At 41.4% G+C, this 19894-nt stretch overlaps 1 protein-coding gene across 1 annotated transcript in view; it reads right to left on the reverse strand.

Moving 5' to 3' along the window:
- T265_10753 (hypothetical protein) overlaps positions 1–19562 on the reverse strand; it is a gene marked incomplete at both ends in the record, with an annotated part of 29682 nt that extends 10120 nt beyond the window's left edge. Inside the window, 12 exons of the mRNA XM_009177218.1 lie at positions 26–138; positions 375–459; positions 654–819; positions 4358–4451; positions 5828–5917; positions 7203–7324; positions 8408–8540; positions 10077–10152; positions 12736–12815; positions 13906–13987; positions 14949–15046; positions 19368–19562. Of these exons, the coding sequence (XP_009175482.1) occupies positions 26–138; positions 375–459; positions 654–819; positions 4358–4451; positions 5828–5917; positions 7203–7324; positions 8408–8540; positions 10077–10152; positions 12736–12815; positions 13906–13987; positions 14949–15046; positions 19368–19562 (1334 nt within the window). The remainder of the gene's footprint in view (positions 1–25; positions 139–374; positions 460–653; positions 820–4357; positions 4452–5827; positions 5918–7202; positions 7325–8407; positions 8541–10076; positions 10153–12735; positions 12816–13905; positions 13988–14948; positions 15047–19367) is intronic.
- Positions 19563–19894: the final 332 nt, after the last annotated feature.

Consider the following 19894-nt stretch of genomic DNA (forward strand, 5'->3'; position numbering starts at 1 on the left):
TTCCATTGAAGAATGTGTCCAGCACCAGAAGCTGCGTTGGTTGGGACATGTGTTGCATATGCCGAACCATTTTTTGCCGAAGAGAGTGCTGTTTACCATGCCCAATTCGGAGTGGCGTAAATAGAGAGGTGGCCAACCCTTGACTTGGCAGAGGAGTTTGAAGGAGATCACGAAACGCTTGGGTGCGGTCGGTGCTACTAGCCTTCCAGGATGGGGACCGCGTGATATTCCCTGTGCCTGGTTGGAGACTTCCAACCGATGTCAGTGGCGTTCTTGTTGTCAGTTTCTATCTAGGTTGCCTGAGTGAATGTCTGGATGTGTAGGCACCTCGGAATGATTGTGTTAAGCTAGCACTAAGTCCCTTCCCCGTCCACCTTCATTCTTTTCTTTATAATAAGGCTTTCAAATAAGTCATGGTTGTACGGCAGTGAAGCATCGGTGTTAAGCACTGTTGTCATGCTGTCGATGATGATGATGATGACATCATATTCCACTTTTCATCAGTAGCCCTGGTGAGAAGGGGCTTAGATATTAACTCACATGTATCTAGGCACATTTTTGCACACCCTTGTTACGCTGCAACACGCGGTCAACTCACCTGCCGAATTGTGAATTAGTGCCTCTGGAATTGATCGAATACCGCCTCGAAACACATGAGCTCATTTTTCTTGGACAAGCCCATTAACTTTGGCTTATGGTGGGTTTTCATATCCATGATGATATCGCGGAAAGTTTCCTTGACGATGTGACCAAGCTGAAAGAAGCGTGAAGGTTTTCTGCAGGAGATTATAGGTAGACTATAAAAGATTTCTCGCGCATCTGGAAAAACCACGTTGGGATTTCGTGTGGCCTCGTGGAACGGCCGTCTTCTTGGTCCCATGTATCCGCAGTACCTATTCGCGACTATGCAAATAGAGATTCACCTAAAATTATACTTTATTGTACTTTCAGCTCATTAGTTGTGATCAAGCGGATGTGAGAAATAAACAACCAACCTGAAATTCGCGGTGCAGTTTTCGCCAAGCGGTCTCGTGTTCTTCCTCGGTTGTGGCTCCCATCAAGCTCCGAAACGCCGAGAGCAAACGCGCCCGTGAAGAGGGCTTTCTATTTGCAGCCTTTGGCTGGGACCAAGAGAACATTCGGGCAGCATTTACCGATAACAGGGGCTGTGTCAATGAACAGTGGCAGATCACTCGGTTGCCAACGTAACGCAAACTACCGCTGTAATTAATGCTTCTGCACATCGTTTTGGGGTAAGTTGAACATCAAACTTTTAATGTATTTCGCTAAATATCTGAAACAAAGCCATAAGCCTCAGACGCAGCTTCATGCTATGAACACATCCAAACAAGATCCTTGATGAAACAATGTCCCCATTGAAGAGATAGTTATCAAATTTTGTTTAGCAGTGTGCACTAATCGGGGTCTATGGTTAGCACCATGTTCTACCTAAGGCATAACATTTAATCTACGAATATTTCAAATCGATGCCACGCATTTCTGATGGATTAGTATTTGTAATCTGCTTGATTATCACTGCTAACAATGGATGGATTAACCAGAAGTTCCACGAGTTTGATTAATGTTTCGCTTGTTACGATTGTGTTTTTGTAGATTGGCCACTATCAAACTATCTATCTATCCATCCATATACCTAACTGTCTACCTAACTGTCTATCCAACTAACTAACAATCTATCTATCTATCTTTCTATCTATCTATCTATCTATCTATCTATCTATCTATCTATCTATCTATCTATCTATCTATCTATCTATCTATCTATCTATCTATCTATCTATCTATCTATCTATCTATCTATCTATCTATCTATCTATCTATCTATCTATCTATCTATCTATCTATCTATCTATCTATCTATCTATCTATCTATCTATCTATCTATCTATCTATCTATCTATCTATCTATCTATCTATCTATCTATCTATCTATCTATCTATCTATCTATCTATCTATCTATCTATCTATCTATCTATCTATCTATCTATCTATCTATCTATCTATCTATCTATCTATCTATCTATCTATCTATCTATCTATCTATCTATCTATCTATCTATCTATCTATCTATCTATCTATCTATCTATCTATCTATCTATCTATCTATCTATCTATCTATCTATCTATCTATCTATCTATCTATCTATCTATCTATCTATCTATCTATCTATCTATCTATCTATCTATCTATCTATCTATCTATCTATCTATCTATCTATCTATCTATCTATCTATCTATCTATCTATCTATCTATCTATCTATCTATCTATCTATCTATCTATCTATCTATCTATCTATCTATCTATCTATCTATCTATCTATCTATCTATCTATCTATCTATCTATCTATCTATCTATCTATCTATCTATCTATCTATCTATCTATCTATCTATCTATCTATCTATCTATCTATCTATCTATCTATCTATCTATCTATCTATCTATCTATCTATCTATCTATCTATCTATCTATCTATCTATCTATCTATCTATCTATCTATCTATCTATCTATCTATCTATCTATCTATCTATCTATCTATCTATCTATCTATCTATCTATCTATCTATCTATCTATCTATCTATCTATCTATCTATCTATCTATCTATCTATCTATCTATCTATCTATCTATCTATCTATCTATCTATCTATCTATCTATCTATCTATCTATCTATCTATCTATCTATCTATCTATCTATCTATCTATCTATCTATCTATCTATCTATCTATCTATCTATCTATCTATCTATCTATCTATCTATCTATCTATCTATCTATCTATCTATCTATCTATCTATCTATCTATCTATCTATCTATCTATCTATCTATCTATCTATCTATCTATCTATCTATCTATCTATCTATCTATCTATCTATCTATCTATCTATCTATCTATCTATCTATCTATCTATCTATCTATCTATCTATCTATCTATCTATCTATCTATCTATCTATCTATCTATCTATCTATCTATCTATCTATCTATCTATCTATCTATCTATCTATCTATCTATCTATCTATCTATCTATCTATCTATCTATCTATCTATCTATCTATCTATCTATCTATCTATCTATCTATCTATCTATCTATCTATCTATCTATCTATCTATCTATCTATCTATCTATCTATCTATCTATCTATCTATCTATCTATCTATCTATCTATCTATCTATCTATCTATCTATCTATCTATCTATCTATCTATCTATCTATCTATCTATCTATCTATCTATCTATCTATCTATCTATCTATCTATCTATCTATCTATCTATCTATCTATCTATCTATCTATCTATCTACATGTATATGTTCGTATGTGTATTTATATGCTGGCTGTCACGGCCTGTTAAATTGTCTTTTAGTGCTGTGATGTACTAAACCTTTAAAGATCTTGACGTGATTCGTGCGCGAAAATTGCGCTCAATAAAGTACTGCCACCCTGTTCACTACTCGGTTGTTTGCGTTTTGTTTGTTATAGGATATGATTTCAACCTGAGCTGCGTCAACGTTAACTGTTCACTGCTTCGGGAACACGCAAAAGAGGACTTGCGCCTGACCTGTTATCGTTGATTCATGTACGTGGCAATTTTGTGTAGGAGCTTGTCATACTTGTGTAACACGGTTATCCTGTTGTCAGGAATTGGCCAACTTGAGTAAGCAGATCAAAGTTTAAGTTTTTAACTTGCGTTTTGCGTTTACGTAGACATATAAGGCGTTGGAAGGCAACTATATCATACATGTATCTCCTCCTGCTTCTCTCCTCTCCATTAGGGGCATCGGTTTCCCTAAAATTCTTACAAATATTGTGGCCAAAAACAACATTTCGACTCATTTCAAGGCGTCCTAAGAACACATCTTGAGAAGAGCAAATCGAACAGGCTACGACATTCTTGCCAACTCAGGCGAGACGCGTGAACCCACGTGAAACCACGCTCCAGTCCCCAGTTATTTCATATTAATCTACGAACCCGAGGTTCTATAATGGGCAAATAGTCAAGTTAAATACCACTTGTCACAAGCCATAGACATTTGAAACGAACAACATTGAGAGGCTTCTCGGATGAACCATGTTGGTCGCAGCAACCCTTATTTCCAATTTCCAAATGTTTTAATGGATATTACTGAGCCAGTCCGAAAAATAAACTGTCTGTATGGATATCGACTCGGATTGTGGTTTGCGTTTTCTCACTCAAGTGTTTCACACAATCGATATTAAAAAACCCAACCTATTAAAGTGTCATTGGAATATGGATTGGTTTCTTAAGTATATATGGCTTAAGCAATGACTGTTGCAATGAACAATTCAAAATATCGAATACTGTCCTGAACACGTACTGCTATGCCCGCATCCTTCTGGTTCGTCGGTAGGTCATAATGACCCTGGAATTTTCCAACTGGGAGAATTCCCATCGTCTGAAATAAACAATAAACAGACACCCGTCAGTGCTTTAGCAACTAAGACAGCGCCTTTCTACGTGAAAAGTGGCACGCCCTGCAACCGTGGGTCTTCAATTCGGTAGTCACATGTTCGTTTAGGAGGATCTGATTGATCAATATACATTACTTCCTAAGCTGTTTCTCAAATATCACTGCTACGCACTGATGTTCACCGAATCGCAAGTACTATCCCCTGAGTTTGCTCGTTGCCGTTCATGTCGAAATTTAAAATTACGTTGACTAAGTTTATGCAGATCGGACCGAATCGCAGTATCCGATGTGCCTACGTACTTTTAGAATGTAAACTTGGTATTGCTCCCTAGTTCGCGAAGCTGTGAACTATCTTCATTTTGTTGTTCGTCATAGCTTAACTAAATGTTCAAACCATGGTTTTTGGCATTTTGCTTCAAATGTTCAACGAACTCCAATGATTATTTTTGACCAAATCATGTGTTGTTACCTCACAAGCTATTGTTTACAAGGTACTAAGACGTGTTTTACCACTAATACGTACACAAAAATGAGTTTTCAGCTGCCATGGCGATTGAACATGTGTATGAATCTTCTAATTCTGCGAGATACTTCACTGAAGATGTCTCCACACAGTATAGTTTAAACTTGAATCGCACCCCAATCAGTTTGTGACGTATCTATATCGATCGTTTCTACCCGTGTTGTTGTGAACTTAGAATTTTTTCCTCCAAGCAGAACTTTCTCATTTGAATGGATATTTCATCCTGTCAGTGAAGCCAATCATGCTGAAAAGCCGGAAAGCATTGTACAGCTGTTTCATCTTTATTGGTAGTCAGCAGGTGTGCGCATCCCTCTCCAGTAGAGAATAACGAACTGGTGACCTCGTTGATGGCTGAATACTTAGCCGTTCGGCCACAAGGGACTGATCAGCAGTGTGATCAGCTTTAGCTTAGACAGCAGACGGCGTCACACATCGTTCGGTCGCGAAATACCACATCACGCGGCCAAGTGTTAATTGGGTTCTCGAGAGTCAACTTCTTAGACGGATGTTTCAGTGATCATGTAAGTATATTCTTCCCCCAGTTACTAGTGAATGAATCATATAGATTTAAGCTCGTTTCTTCTAAACAAAGGCTTTTGCTTGGTTATGCCAAAGATGACACTGGCTAGACTTGGGTATCTAGATGCTAGGGCTAGTAACCTTGCAGAACTTCGTGTGTGGAACCTGAATTCCTTAAACAATTATTTTCAGTCTCAAACATCACCTTTCAAAGATAACGAAATTCAACTGTCACCTCGATGAATCCACTCATTTTCATAACAGTTTGATTTTTCACAAGTGACCCAAATGAATCTCTCCATGATATTTTGTGACTCACCATGTCACCATACTGCATCACATGACTATACTCTGTCCTCCTATCCACCTCCTTGTACTGCTGTTCCAGTGTACGTTTTTTCAAATCATTCTGCGCGTGGGTGGGAGATAATGACAGGGGAATGTATGAAGCAGACGGATCAGCTTACGCAATTTTAAGATGGATCATTTGTGAGCAAAACCAGTGGAGCCATCACTAGAGGCAAGAAGATAGAAGTATCGAACGACACATAGTATTAAAATAACTGAGCCCTCCGATTTTTCAGGACACTATATGCATTCAACACATGGTAAGAATTTGACGCTCTAGGACAGTCATCATCATCATCACGATAAACATCCTCATGATAATCATCATCATCACCGTCATCATCGCCAACATCCGTGTTCAACACTAACGCTTCCTCGAGCGCATTCAAAATTTATTTGAAACCCTATTCAAAAGAGAAGAATCAAAATGGATGCGGAAAGGACTTGAACGTGGTCTACCACAATCATTTCGATGAGCCTGCGGCTCCAGCGATTCACTCCAGTGATCTGAATCGAAAATGTCAACAAGAACTCCGCCAACATCGACTCAAAGGCTTACTTTGCAGCGACAGTCAAAGTGAGAATCAGGCGGTCCCCATCTTAGAGTAGAAGTTACACAGATAGCACCCAGATTTCCAACTGACTCTTCCATATCCCTCTACAAGGTCAGAGGTCAACGTGATTGGGAGGTCGGTGAGAAAGTTTGAACATTATTATTTTGGGCGGTTGTGATTGCTGAATCCACATAAATCTCGTCCTCGGTTCAAAACAAATTTAGTGGTGCCGTCGTCGGTTATGATGGTGGCAGTGCTGAGAAGTCATTTGCGGAATGAAATTTCTGTAGAAGATTTACCACCAGCCTCACAAAAAGTGCCGTACGATTGAAGAAAATTATTGCCGAGTACGGTGCTGGCCAACGGAGAAACTTCGCCCAGGTCGATGCAAGAAAATTTAACCAGAGGTGACACATCCGAACGTTTTCTCCCTCATTTGTATTCGGTGGTTCAATTTTTGTGATGAGAAGACAGGTGCACATTGGTGGAACCGTTACCTGAACGATGGCTGAATAGGCGCAGGCATCGATGTGCAAGACCGGGGGGATTTTGAGCTGCATACATCTGCACTGAACGTGACCATGCGGTTCAGGAAGCCAAAAAACACAAGGTCACAGATGTCAGTAGTAATTGCTACCCCCCAAAGACACCTGCAAGCACTGTCACCCAAAGATTTACCACCACGAAGGGAGTATGGCTATTTCATTAAAAATAAGCGAACAAGTGGTTTAGAGAATCAAATGTACTGATACTGGCTGCTGGCTTATCAGCAACAGTTTTGATAAATCTCACGTATTCTGAATCCGTAATCCAGGCATATGAGTATTGATTCGCCAGACAAACTTTGATCCGCTTGTCGTGACAGAAAGCAGACAAGGATTCTTCCTTTTCATTGGCTGAAGTTGTCACGTAGACTGCAATTTTAGGAGGTTGGGATAAAAGCAATTATATATCAATATAAAAAGGTGCGAAATAATGAGTTAAATTATCAACGAACTGACACAATGACTCAGAGAAATTGTGAACCCGCAAGACGTTTAGAACACGCACTACACAGATGGCCGCTGAAAATTCTTTGACAGGTTGGTGCCGGCCTCAACTTTCCTGCAACCTTAATCAATTATGATACCAAGATTTGACGGAACCTGCCAAATACACTTACAACGAGATATTTAGCTGGATTCTTTGGGGTCAGCCCGTCTAAATCAAATTACTATGTAAATATATAATCTGGTTTTTTGATATACCCTCCTCAGAAGAGACAATTGACGAGATCGGCCAACGGTGATGAGGTCACTGGCATCAGACCTAATGTTTCACGGGTTGACGTGTACTTTTTATAGAAGACTCGTGACTCACCTGTGATTTACAAAGACAGTATCCACCTAGCTATAATGGTTGCCGCACGGGGACACAGAAATATCTCAGGTTTTCTTGAAACCATACTGGACGGCAATAATTTCATAGGCGAGACAGAGAGATAGATTCTGGTCAACCCGTCAAATCAAAGCAGCCTGTGTATGAATAATCTATTTTCTCATGGTGAAGCCTCCCACATGAGAAACAACTGACGAGAGTTTTCAAAGGTCGTCACGTCCCTGGAATTGGGCATGTTGTTTCATTGGTTCAAGTGTACTTTTTACAAAAAGAGACACGATCCCTCTGTAATTTAGAAAGACGGCATTCACCTGACAATGGTGGTTGCTGCACAGGGATGCCAAAATATCACAGGTGATGCACCGATTTTGCAATGGTTATCTCCACCAACATGAAACTATTTCAGCGGCAAAATCGGCTAGTTTTGCAGGAATAGCCATATTAAACGGCACAGACTGGATGTTGTACGACCCCCAGCAAAACGCTTCTTGCGTCGAGCCATACAAAGATCGCTCTGTTTTACTGGCCAATGTAGCATTTTAACCATATTTGAAGGACATTATAGATGCAATTTTACAGAATTTTCATGAGAGTAAGCAAAAACTATTTACGCCACTTACTTCCTAAATTTGAAGGAAGAACATCCAGAAACATAGAGCCTGAGTAGCAAGCCTCCACATACAGCACCAATTTGTTGTACATTTTGTTCGAATGCATGAAGGCGAGGGTATCATTCAACTCCGTGGCCCTTATCTACCGCCAGAAAAAAGAAATTCTCGTGACCTCGAGGTAGCTCAGCGATTACAGCGTGAAATTACGGACGGAAGAATCAGGTGTCCCAACCCGGAATCAGCATTTCGACTGCCGCAGCTGAGCTTTAACAACTTAGCTGTGTCTCATCCCTCAAGCTTCATTTGAATAGAATAGCAGCTTGGCACCGAAAGCGTTTTCCAGGTGAACGCGCATTTATTTTTGGTGGACGTACTGTCCACTAAGACCGGTTGAATGACTAAGCTTGACGGTTTTGCTTAGTCCTTCTGAAGTTAAAGCTGAGTGCCCTGTTAATTGTCTTTTGTTTCACTGGATCATTGGTTCCACCATGTCCTCTGTAGTCTTAGGCAGCTACACTACTGACAATAAAGAAGACCTCCCTTGAAAAGGGGCGCAAGGAGCATTTTTGGAGTGAATAAGCTAGCAGCCGCAAAATTGGAATAATGAATGTGCAGTTTGAACGACTGATTTCCCTTTTCAACCATATGTCCGATTTACACATACCATCCTCCGAGATCGATTAAATAGGTTCGATTACATAATGATGACTACAACAACTGATAAGAGGAAATGCAGCTGAAGTCTTGTACTGCTTGTGCCAGACGTAAATGCCGTCTCCTAGGTTGAGCCAATCTAGAGAGTAAAGTTTAGCCCTAATAACGTTTCACGAAAACCTAGGAAGATTTTCATTGAATCGAAGAAAATTCTGAATGTCATGATATTACCAGCAGACTGTAAGTAGTGCAGGAGAAACAGCAATCCACGCGATGAATGGATTTTTCTTCTGAGACGTTTCCACTCGGAGAGTCACTCACCAGTGATGTGGATCCCTCGATTGAAGAATGAGCGACGTTATATCCTGAATAAGTGTGGATAAATCAGGCTTCTTGGTGGCAGCCCGTAGCCGAACGATTGTACGTTGCAACTACCGAGCGCACTACGAATGATTCCCAATAGAAATGGAACAGTTGTACGCTGCTCCTCGGGTTTCCTTCACAGACTGGCTTCTCATACAGAAATACGAAAACTTCCTCATACTACCAAAATATTCTCGCTGTCTCTCCAGAATTAAAAGGAGCATTATGTCATGTCAAGTATATATCGGCTGACGCGTTCTTAGTATCATCAACACCTCATGAGTGACCGTATACGACCAGCTTCCTTGTATATGGTATCTACTTTTGCTCAGCAGCCTAAGTTGATCAACAGGGACATCATGTGAGTTAAGCGACTTTGAACTTAGAAGAACATCATGGTGACGTTATCATTTAAACTTCTTAGATTAGACCTACAAGATTTGAGCTGTTACGGATGTCATTAGTGGGACAAACGTCAGAACACCGTAGCTTGCGTATCGTTTTTCGTTTGATGTGTAGGACAGTTCTAACTATAAAACCCCTTCCTTGAAGTACAACCGTAGATATACTAACCTAAGTCCCGTTCATGGGTTCACAATTTAGCTTCCGTTTGGAAAGGCTGTGTGCCATAACCGTGGTTATCAAAATTTACATAGCTTACTCGTGCATCTGGGAAGGTAATAGAGGAAACCGCACCATGGCCAGAGAAAAAGATGAAAACGTTGTCATCAGGACCGCTGTAAATGGGCAGAAATGTTAAGATGGTCTTGAATTTTGGGTGAGTTACCGAGTGGAGATCCCACACAGGAAAGCAAAAACGGATATTTCAAGGTGATATTCCCCAATCATTTTTTCACAGGTTGCAGAAGCCGAGTTGTTATGCAACCGGTGTTGGCTAACTAGTGATGAAGAAAATCAGCAGGATACAAGAAGTTTTACAGTGCTTTTCTGTCCATGGCACGTGATTTAGCTTTATGGATCCCAGTTTGAATCATTTATCTGCACAATTCCTATGCGGCTTACCCGTTGGGCAAATAACACGCAGGTCAGAGGATTATTTACCCACGCCAGTTTCCACTTCAGTTAGCTTGACCATCTTGCCACACTCAGCTCTGACACTCAGCTCTATTGAAATCACGCTCTTGGCAGTATACTTGAATCTGTTTGTGGAAATATCCTTAAATTTTATACACTACAGATGAACACCATCATCAAGTTGAGGCGAACCTGTGTACCGAAAGCGGACATCCACGAAGCCATATGTTTTTATCTGAAACTGATCTAGAAATGTTCCGTTTGTTGGCCGTTGATCGAGAGGGTGCTAGCTTGCACATAATTGGCCACCAAACGAAGTGATATAGTGAGTGAGCGTTTGGGTTGCCTGCTCCTCCGAACCGGTTTGATTTTATTCGGCTGTAACTGGCTGACAAGTGCACAACGTTCTCGGGGTCTCATTCGTCCATTTCCAGCTGTGCTGCGTTCTGGTCTATATTGCGCGAATTCAGTTGGTGCTTTGAGCAGTTCGTTTTTGGGGATCTTCTGTTAATTTTCTGGTTGATCAGCTGCCGATTTCTCCTGTATCCTGAACTGCCGCACCTACGTCCGATTGGCCGTCACCCAGATTTCCGGGTTTATCAGTTAATCTTGATAGCTTGGCTCTGACGTCCTGCTGTGCTCTGGCCAGATTTTTCGGAGTTTCTTTGAGCGAATGAACATTCCGTTGATAAAACTGTTTTCATGGTTCAGAGGGGTTTATCGCTTTTGTTTATCTATTTTAATGAATATCCCTCTTTCTTTCTCTATCTGAACAAAGTACATGCGGGATCTGAAACACTCAATGTGGTCAGCTTAGGATTAGGAAGTCTCCTATCCACTCTGATTTTTATTTACATACTTGATCTGTTAAGAAACGCGGCGTATGCGGCAGAATAAACCAGATAGCTCAACAATGGAAGGGAACAAATAACGTTGATCTCACCCAAGATAATCCATTTTACAACGTTAACCAAGTTTTAAAACACAAACGATTAGACTCACAATATGGCAACAAAAATATCTCTTTTGAATAGGCCTAAGGAAATATCCTGCCTGAAATTGTAATATCCCAGGAACCTAGCGTGCTACAACAGGATAAAATGCCCGTAACGGGCAGCGGAAACTCCATATTCTAGGCGGCAGCCAATAATGTGCCACTGATCTATTTCCACTTAGCGGGTGTGTTCACAAATGAGTATTTGTATGACTGGGTGCTCCAGGATGGTGAATGAGAGGAATTTCTTACTTCAAGCTATTTTGAAGACTGCCAAAGTTTCGGAATAAAGCCTATATGAACAGCTAAAGGAACACTGCTTTGGAATGGCGACCGAACAGAACACGAAGCACCAATTTCCTGGAAGCAAATCTGAATGAGAGTAGACGACCAACTAAGACGAAGTTTTTCGGGAAGGCCCAACAATCAGTCTTCACAAAAACTGTTGAATCAATGGCGTTTTTATTCAACTGTGAACGAAAAAGGTCGGTTTGGGAGAGCTGGGAATATGTACAGAAACATCCATCCCAGATCCCTCTACGAGCCATCGGTTAATCAGAAAACACGCACAATGAGCGGGTGATCACGGATTACCCCGCAGTTTCAAATCCACCACTGTATAACTGACCGGATGACAGATTTATGGTTCGCAAATAAGTAAGCGTTTGCCTCGTTTCCTGGCTTGTCTCTGTATGCAGACGCTTCGTCTTTCGACAGGTCGCAAAAATGTGGAAGGAATTTCGGAAGAACAACTGTGACGTTACCAACCCACATAGAACCTAGGGCCAGGCAGGTATTCTAAAAGCTGAAGGTATTGTCGGTGAATGGCGATACAGATTTGAGTGATTGCCACATAACTAATCGAGTGGGCTGCAAGTGAGATTTGGGTTATCCAAAAACAGTGTTCATTTGTTTTAGTCAACACTGAGTTTAATCCGACGCTGAATCCGAGCAAGCCAAAATTGGCTGACCACGATTTATATAATACCAAGCAGATAGTTGGCCGTCCACAACTGCACATATCTGAGTATTTTTGAATCTTGTTAACAGTGTCGATTGATGCCTATGATATAATAATAACCCATAGTCTGAAATTGATAAACCGGTTTTCCCTTGGGCAAATACTTTGTTGATTGATTTCTGGAAGCTTCACATTAAGAGATTATGTAGCACAGTACTTAGGTAAACACTAATCAAGTATTTTGTAAATCCAAAACTTTGACCTGTGACACTTGGGTTCTAGCTATGATGAGCGTGTGCTTCATCAATGTCAACTTTCGCGCGAACTCACCTTTTCAGCACCTTCTTCTTGTTGGCTTCAAGTTTCTTATCCCCCTTCAATACATTAATGAAGTTTTTCGATGTGACGTCCTGAGACAGATTAACAGGCATGATAAATTGTGTGAAATGGTGAAAAATGGTGTATTACACACTTATTCTATCCTCAGTAACTATTCAAGTGCAGTCGCCGAATGCTGAATGTAGCATTTGATTGTTGTTCTCTTTGCCGGGCATGGTAGTTGGATTCGCTCCTCAAGCCTAGTAATAACAGTTGAGTCCAATGTGAATCACTGGTAAGCACGATTAGGTGGTCAAAGAAAGAAGCACACGTGAGAACTATCTTCTAACTTGTAGTGAGTATCACTCACCAGCACTCAATTGCGCCACAGCTGAACGTCTAATTTACGCTATTCAGTACCTGAGTGTGCTGTCCTGGACACCCTGCTTTGTTTGTTTGTTTATGCACTCGAGATATCACAGGATATTTTCTCGGAGGAAACTAACTATTCATCAGGTGGAATTCAGTAGAATCTCTCGTTATTGGAAACTTGTTGTGCGAATTAGAGTTGCGTGAGAATTCGATGTTAACGGTGGACATGAGGCTGATGGCAACTCGGGAACTGGCGGAATTCTCAACCGATAACACATTGGCTTTCCCAGTTAGGCACTTTTACGTGCTGGGAAGATGGGGCGGCTTACCGGTCCAGCATCAAGACGAGCTCTGACTGGAACCAGTAGCCAATCCTGATGGTGTCCATCGAATGCTTTTTGCCAATGGCGCATCCAGGATGCGCTACAGTTTAAAATGCTCACCGCACACAATTCATAAGCGGCGCACCATATCTGGTTTCTACCACACGCTGAATATCTCCGGTGGTCCTTTTGACAAGATCGCTTGCTTGGAACGTTCAGATAGAGAAGTAATCTGTTTAAGTTCCGTTAATACAGTGAGCCTACCTGCAGCAGGTTTAACTCAGTCGTTGACCGCTCAAACGTTCCCTATGATATTACAACTAGTGTTCAAGTAAATGTAGCATTCTGTAGTATAGTAAAACAGATTAGTTTGCCTACGGTTTGTATTGTGTTTTGATATGCAGTGTCATGTTACTTTCACTTTGCGTTACACAGTGAGCTGATACAAAAATTTGTTTGGTTGCTGTGCATTGGAACACGGACGCACTCTTCCACGGTAGTCAATAATCACACCCTTGTAGACATCTTCGAGCTCGTAGTCATGGAAGACTTTGCCTTTAAACGGATTACTGGAATAAGAGAATGAAAATTGGCAGTAGGATTTGGAGAAATTACCAGGTAGGTCAAATAGAAAGAAATGAAAACCTCGTAAATTCTGTTGGAACTTGGCACCCTGGTTTGTTTTTGAATGATTATTCATGACCATGAGAACAGTTTGTGTCACAACTTTGATTAATTATCATCTAACTATCCTTTACTCAGTAATGATGCAGAGATTCTACAATAATTTCGATTCAGTACACAACCAAGAGCATTACAATTCCTGGGTGATAAGGTAATCATTTCAGGTAAACACAATCAATAATAGGTCTTATAAGCATTTTCACATCCAACGCCTTTGCATGTTATTCGATTTCGCAGGGGTCGAGACGTCTCAAGTGCTTTGAGCGCGAGTTAAAGTCCATGTTGTGAACCCTACCTCTACCTTTTGACTTCTTCCGTCTAGGCTTGGACAACCTCTCAGTACCCCAGCACTCGTGCAATCATCGTGTGGCATGGCTGCTACGTACCAAAACGATGCAACAGCCGAAAGAACGGTTCGGTTATGAACGATTTTTACAACCCCCGAATCGGCTGCATTAGAGAACGACAGGACTACTGGGTTGTCTACGTAATTCTTGCTCCAAAGCATCAGCGGACTGATGCACTCGTACGACTTCAGGGTATCCGTCTTAATGATTTCAGACTTCTGATAAGTTGATATGTATCAGCGAGGATATGCCACAATGGCTGCAACTTGATTTGATGCTGATTGATTTGACTGCATTTTGGTTCTATCGCGTTTACAATCATGAAAAGGCATGGAAGTAAAGAAAATCTGAGGTGACATCTCACGTGAGGTACGGAAACTTCCAATTTTCTGCAACTCAAGTTCTTTTACACAAAGGGGCAGGTTAAACCTAAACGACCAAACACGTTTCTCTACATTCTGGTTGCTATCAGGTGAAAAAAATTGTGCGTGGTATTTACCTTCGATCTTTTGCAATATCGTCGTAGGCAAAGGTAATTATATTCTCTGCTGGAACGTTGTTTTTACGCATGACATGATACGCGTGGTAAACGTCCGCCTGAATGAGAATACAAATAAATGAATAGAGGATGAATTGAGATAGAGTGAGGCATGGAGGCTAAAGAAGGCATGTGGACTGTATGGGATCATCCATACTGGATGGAGTATCATTTCTCCCAAGAGTAGTTGAATGCATTATCCCTGTCCAAAACTTTGCTTGTAACATGCGCGTGTTCCTGTTGATTAATTGCATGAATCTGGACACATCAGCTTTCTAATCAGATATTTGACTGCTGCGGCGAGGATATTATTCGCCGACAGCCTCATGCTGACCGATTTATGACGGTGTTTGGGCTTTGCAAAGGAGATTTTATTCTTTAGCTGAGGGCGTTCTCTGTCAAAACGTCCTGGTTCACTGGTGAGGAATATCTGTGGTGCGCGTTTCATGCTCCTCCGGTGAAACGCGAACAAGCTATTTCCTGATGATTATTTGAACGCTGAAATGTCCAACCACGAGTATCCGGTCATTGGAATGTTGGGCTAGCGCTCCACCCCACTGGAAATCGCCGTTTGACGGATATGTTCTAAAGAAATTGGGAAACCTCAATTCGTCTTAAATGTGCCAAATCGAGATTTATTATCAGTACGGTTTCGCTGCATCGGATGTATCAGTTCTTTTGAAATAAGGGATTTTACAAATCGGTATGTGTATGGCAGATTGAATTAGGGAAGAATGAGGAGGTTTCCTTATTTATTCTCAGTCGATTGCACACAGCGGTCCGGATGTATGTTTCCTTCCTGAGATTTTGTGCCTCTTTAGGAACCAAAAATTACCCGATTCAGGTCCTGAAAAGCGTACACAGATAAATCTTTGTAGCTCCAAACTGTAGATCCACCGTATAGTTTTGTACTTCTGGGAGTCTTTCTGGAATGAATCCAGCCCCTGGTGGTTCATTGATTAAGTGGCCAAGCTTGGTGCCTCTATTACCAACTTTGTCGAATTAAGATCATCACAATGACCACAGATAACACTCAGTCTTGGAAGATGTTCCACCGGCGATCCTCCTCGAAGAAAACCCCAGAAAAGATCTAAAATGGTGTTCCTGTTCGCCTGTTGTCAGTATTGTACTCAAAATAAAAATACGCTGCATGTGTACCTCATAGAGGCATGACGGCTTGTGCGCCCCAGCAACTCACTGAGCAGTGTAGATGTGACACTCACAGAGCATCTCATCTCAGTTTTGTCTATGGTTAGAATTCCACAAAGTTAGGGTTTGGACCTTCTCCCTAAGAATTAGGTTTAAGTATTTAGGCTCTTCAGAATGTCTGCACAGTCCACCACCAATACGGGAAGTCCCAAGTGTAAATAGGCTTTCGGGATAAAGGCCTTAATCTAAGACAATAAATGGCCTCCTTTCTATGTCCGAGTGTCTCGCTGTGTCGGCGGATACTACTGATGAAGCATGTGAAAAATCTGCTGTCTTTTCGAAGCTCTGCTCTGCGTCTAGTGGAAGGCAACCTTTGTTACGCAACTTGCGATGTTCACTAACAGTAGCATGATATTCAATGAGTGGGCATGAAACCTGAAGAAATCTTTTGAGAATGTTCGGATTCTAAAAACTATGCCCAAATGAGACTACTAATTTCTTCTCCAATAGCTTGTAGCTGCCTACTTAGTGCTTGGAAATAAATGATTTCGCGGTGTAGGGCTTTCCTCGTTTCTCTGGTACTATCAAATTCTGATTTCCAGCGTGGATTGCACACTTACAAATAATCACATATCACATCGACCGCTAGTGTTGTCGTCAAACCAGTAGCCTCATCTACTGTATACCCTAGAGCCAGTATGCAAAAACAGACTACGGCTGAGGCAATCATCCTTCTCTCTCATATACTCGGTATTCTCACTTTCCTCAGTCCGGTGAACGCGACATCTGCATAGGCGCATTCTTAATAAGTGAGGGATTCGTGCGCCTTCCATTGTCACCACTGCAATATCCGCGGTCAACTCGGCAACCACAGCGCTTGGAAGCTTTCAAATTATTTTTCAGTTTGCCTGTCGATCGTTAATGTCTCCGTCCTGAGGCCAGATTCACAGCATGCTTGTTCGCCGGACTCGCTTTCTGTTTCTCCGAAATAAGAATTTAGGATCACACTCCCAGATTGCTGACCTAAGATCTTCGTGGGTTGGTGCGCCGTCGGTGATCCGGAAGCCACTTGTGCACGTTCTACTGGGGTCTCTATTGTTCTAGGCCACCAAACATAAGAGTTTTTTTATCGAATGGGTTGTCCCTTTGATAGTAGCAATTTTACAACATATTGCAAATCCGCTCGTCCTCTTTACTTTTAGGGAGAATGAAGCTCTGAGGCTTTCAAAGATAGTTTTCACGGTTTTCTGGGTGTTTTGTTCTTCTTAGACAATAGCTCATATGTTGTTGTGGTTGCCAGAGGTACAAGCGCCGTCAACGTTCATTCGGGTCCGGACCGGAATCGAAATGCACGGACAACGGTGGACGATTCGCAATATGGCGTATGTTTACTAAAACCGACTTTGTGAACACGTATCAAACGCTTTTTCGTTGCTGATTTTCGCTGCACTTTTGATGAACTTAAAGATGAGCACGCCCCAGCCAACCAATGAATTGCCTTCGAAATCTAATGTTCAACAAGCCTACCGGCACCAGTATCGACGTCACTTTCGGATAAGCGAGTTTCAATGTCAACTTCTACCGGACAGTACTGTCCTCTAAATGCTGGGCACTTCTTTTGTGGACTGGTTTAACAAACCACATGCAAGTACTGGAAAACACTCTAAAGTTCTTGGAAGCTTGGATAGGTTTTTCTCCTGATAAAGAGTACAATATCCCTCAGCAAACAGTCAGACTTCTGGAAAAAAGAGCACCTGAATGGGTTGCGGAGCTTTGTGGGCTCAGAATGTAGGAGAGGTGGGATTAGCAGGAAAATCATAGAATGTGCTTCCCCTATGCCAGCTAATACCCGCAATATGCCCAAAGAGGCCTCCCATGATCCAAACAATCAGTGGTAAGCATGAGCAAATATTAAAAATAAACATTTTTATCGATTAGACGACTGGCAAACTGAAGTTTCTCAACTGGAGACCTGACACTGAGCGTATAAACTCTGAAGTCTTTCGAAATAATCGGTTGCATGTTCTTATCCAAGTGTTATCAAGCTGCGGGTCCTGACCAACACCGAATCACTCTGTTTAAACATGATGGTGAAATGGTGTGTCTTTTTTTGTCTAACTGATTTGCCTACGCTGGACTGGAATAAACTGTCTAAACTGGCTAAGTTTTTCAACTGGGCCCAAGGTGGGTGCAGCTATTACCGAGAAATTAGCTTGAATTTTGTTGTGAATTCAATGAATCCTGGTCTTCATTTTGTCGTTTCACAAATGAATTGAGAAACAGGGCCTGAGAACAGGAGCAGGATTGTGTGAACCACAGTTTCACATTTTGCCAGGTGTCATAAAAAGGATATGCGGTAATAATACGTTCGATGCTTTCTTTCGTTTCTACACTGGAAAATGAATCACGTTGGAACGAAACACGTTGGCAATATAATACTACCTATTAAATCTTAGGAATGGGTACAGACTCATCCAATATGTGCAACACGTTCCACATGATTCCTATATAATTCCATCAAAATAAGCCACGAGAGGAGGAACGAATTTGATCGAAGTGGTGTTCCATTTGTTTATTTCAAATGCACACTACTTGACCATACATAGTAGTATAGAATTATTTGCCCACTTTGCTCAACAATCTACGCCCTCTCGGAACAGCTATTCGGCGTAACAACTAATGTCGTTGTTACATCAGTGGTCTTTGTTAGAATTACTGAGACCTTGCTTGTTCATCCAGTCATTCTAGGCTACGGTACTGCGGTGAATCTACAAAGCAAGGTTAGATGATTAGTGGTGGCTTGAAGACAGTGGGAGATCTAGGAATTCTCTCATTTTTATGCAAGAACATATTAACATCCCATCTAATCACAGTCAGCGATTTCACCTAACATTACGCAAAATGAAACACTAATGAATGAAGATGTCGGTTTTTGTTAACGTGGATCACGGTGGGCACCTTGGTAAGATCCGTGTTCAACAGGTCTGGAGATTCGGCTACACTAGAAGCGACCTATCGGAGCACGACAAGGAAACACCCGAAAACACAAACAGGCCCCGAAATGGGTGTCCTCTAGTTGTGGCTTCCATCAACCACCTTTTTCGATGGAACATCACAGCCCTACAGAACCCTAGGTTAGACACACCTTTTTTAGGGGCCGTTAGTGCGAAATTCCACATTGAAAACCGATTCGTGTGGGTTCAGACAAGTGAAAAACCAGCTAAAACATACTTGATGTCGATAATTTCTCCACGTGTGCGAACCAGCGGCAAGGACGACCCAGTTGTTTGACGGATTATTGCTGAACATTGAGGACCAGTTGTGGACACCGGCGGCTCCCAACCATGCAACATGCTCGATGCAGAACAAGAACTCAATAAGTAGCCCACAACGACGCATCATATCCATAATTTCACGAAGCTTCATGTATTTGGGATTTTGTACCGTGCGCCCGGACTTTTATACTGTGCGCATCCTGTGAGTCAAACTTTGCTTCACCCATGTATGACGATGGTGTGGAAAAACTGTCCACCATGAATCTCATAGGTTTGTGGTACAAAGTCCACGCTAATCAGGCCATGAAGGGTCATTTTGATCATTTGCGCAAAGGTTTCATAAAAACGTGCGCACGTTGGTGATTTGTGGTGTTTTCTAGTACAAATGCCTATGCGCTTCCGAGAGTACTGAGCAGCAAACAGAATCTGCAAAAGTGTGTCAGGTAGCGGCTGGATTCATGGGTAATTTTACTGAAAACTTCG

This window comes from Opisthorchis viverrini (assembly GCF_000715545.1).
Source record: "Opisthorchis viverrini unplaced genomic scaffold opera_v5_401, whole genome shotgun sequence".
NCBI lineage: Eukaryota > Metazoa > Platyhelminthes > Trematoda > Opisthorchiida > Opisthorchiidae > Opisthorchis > Opisthorchis viverrini.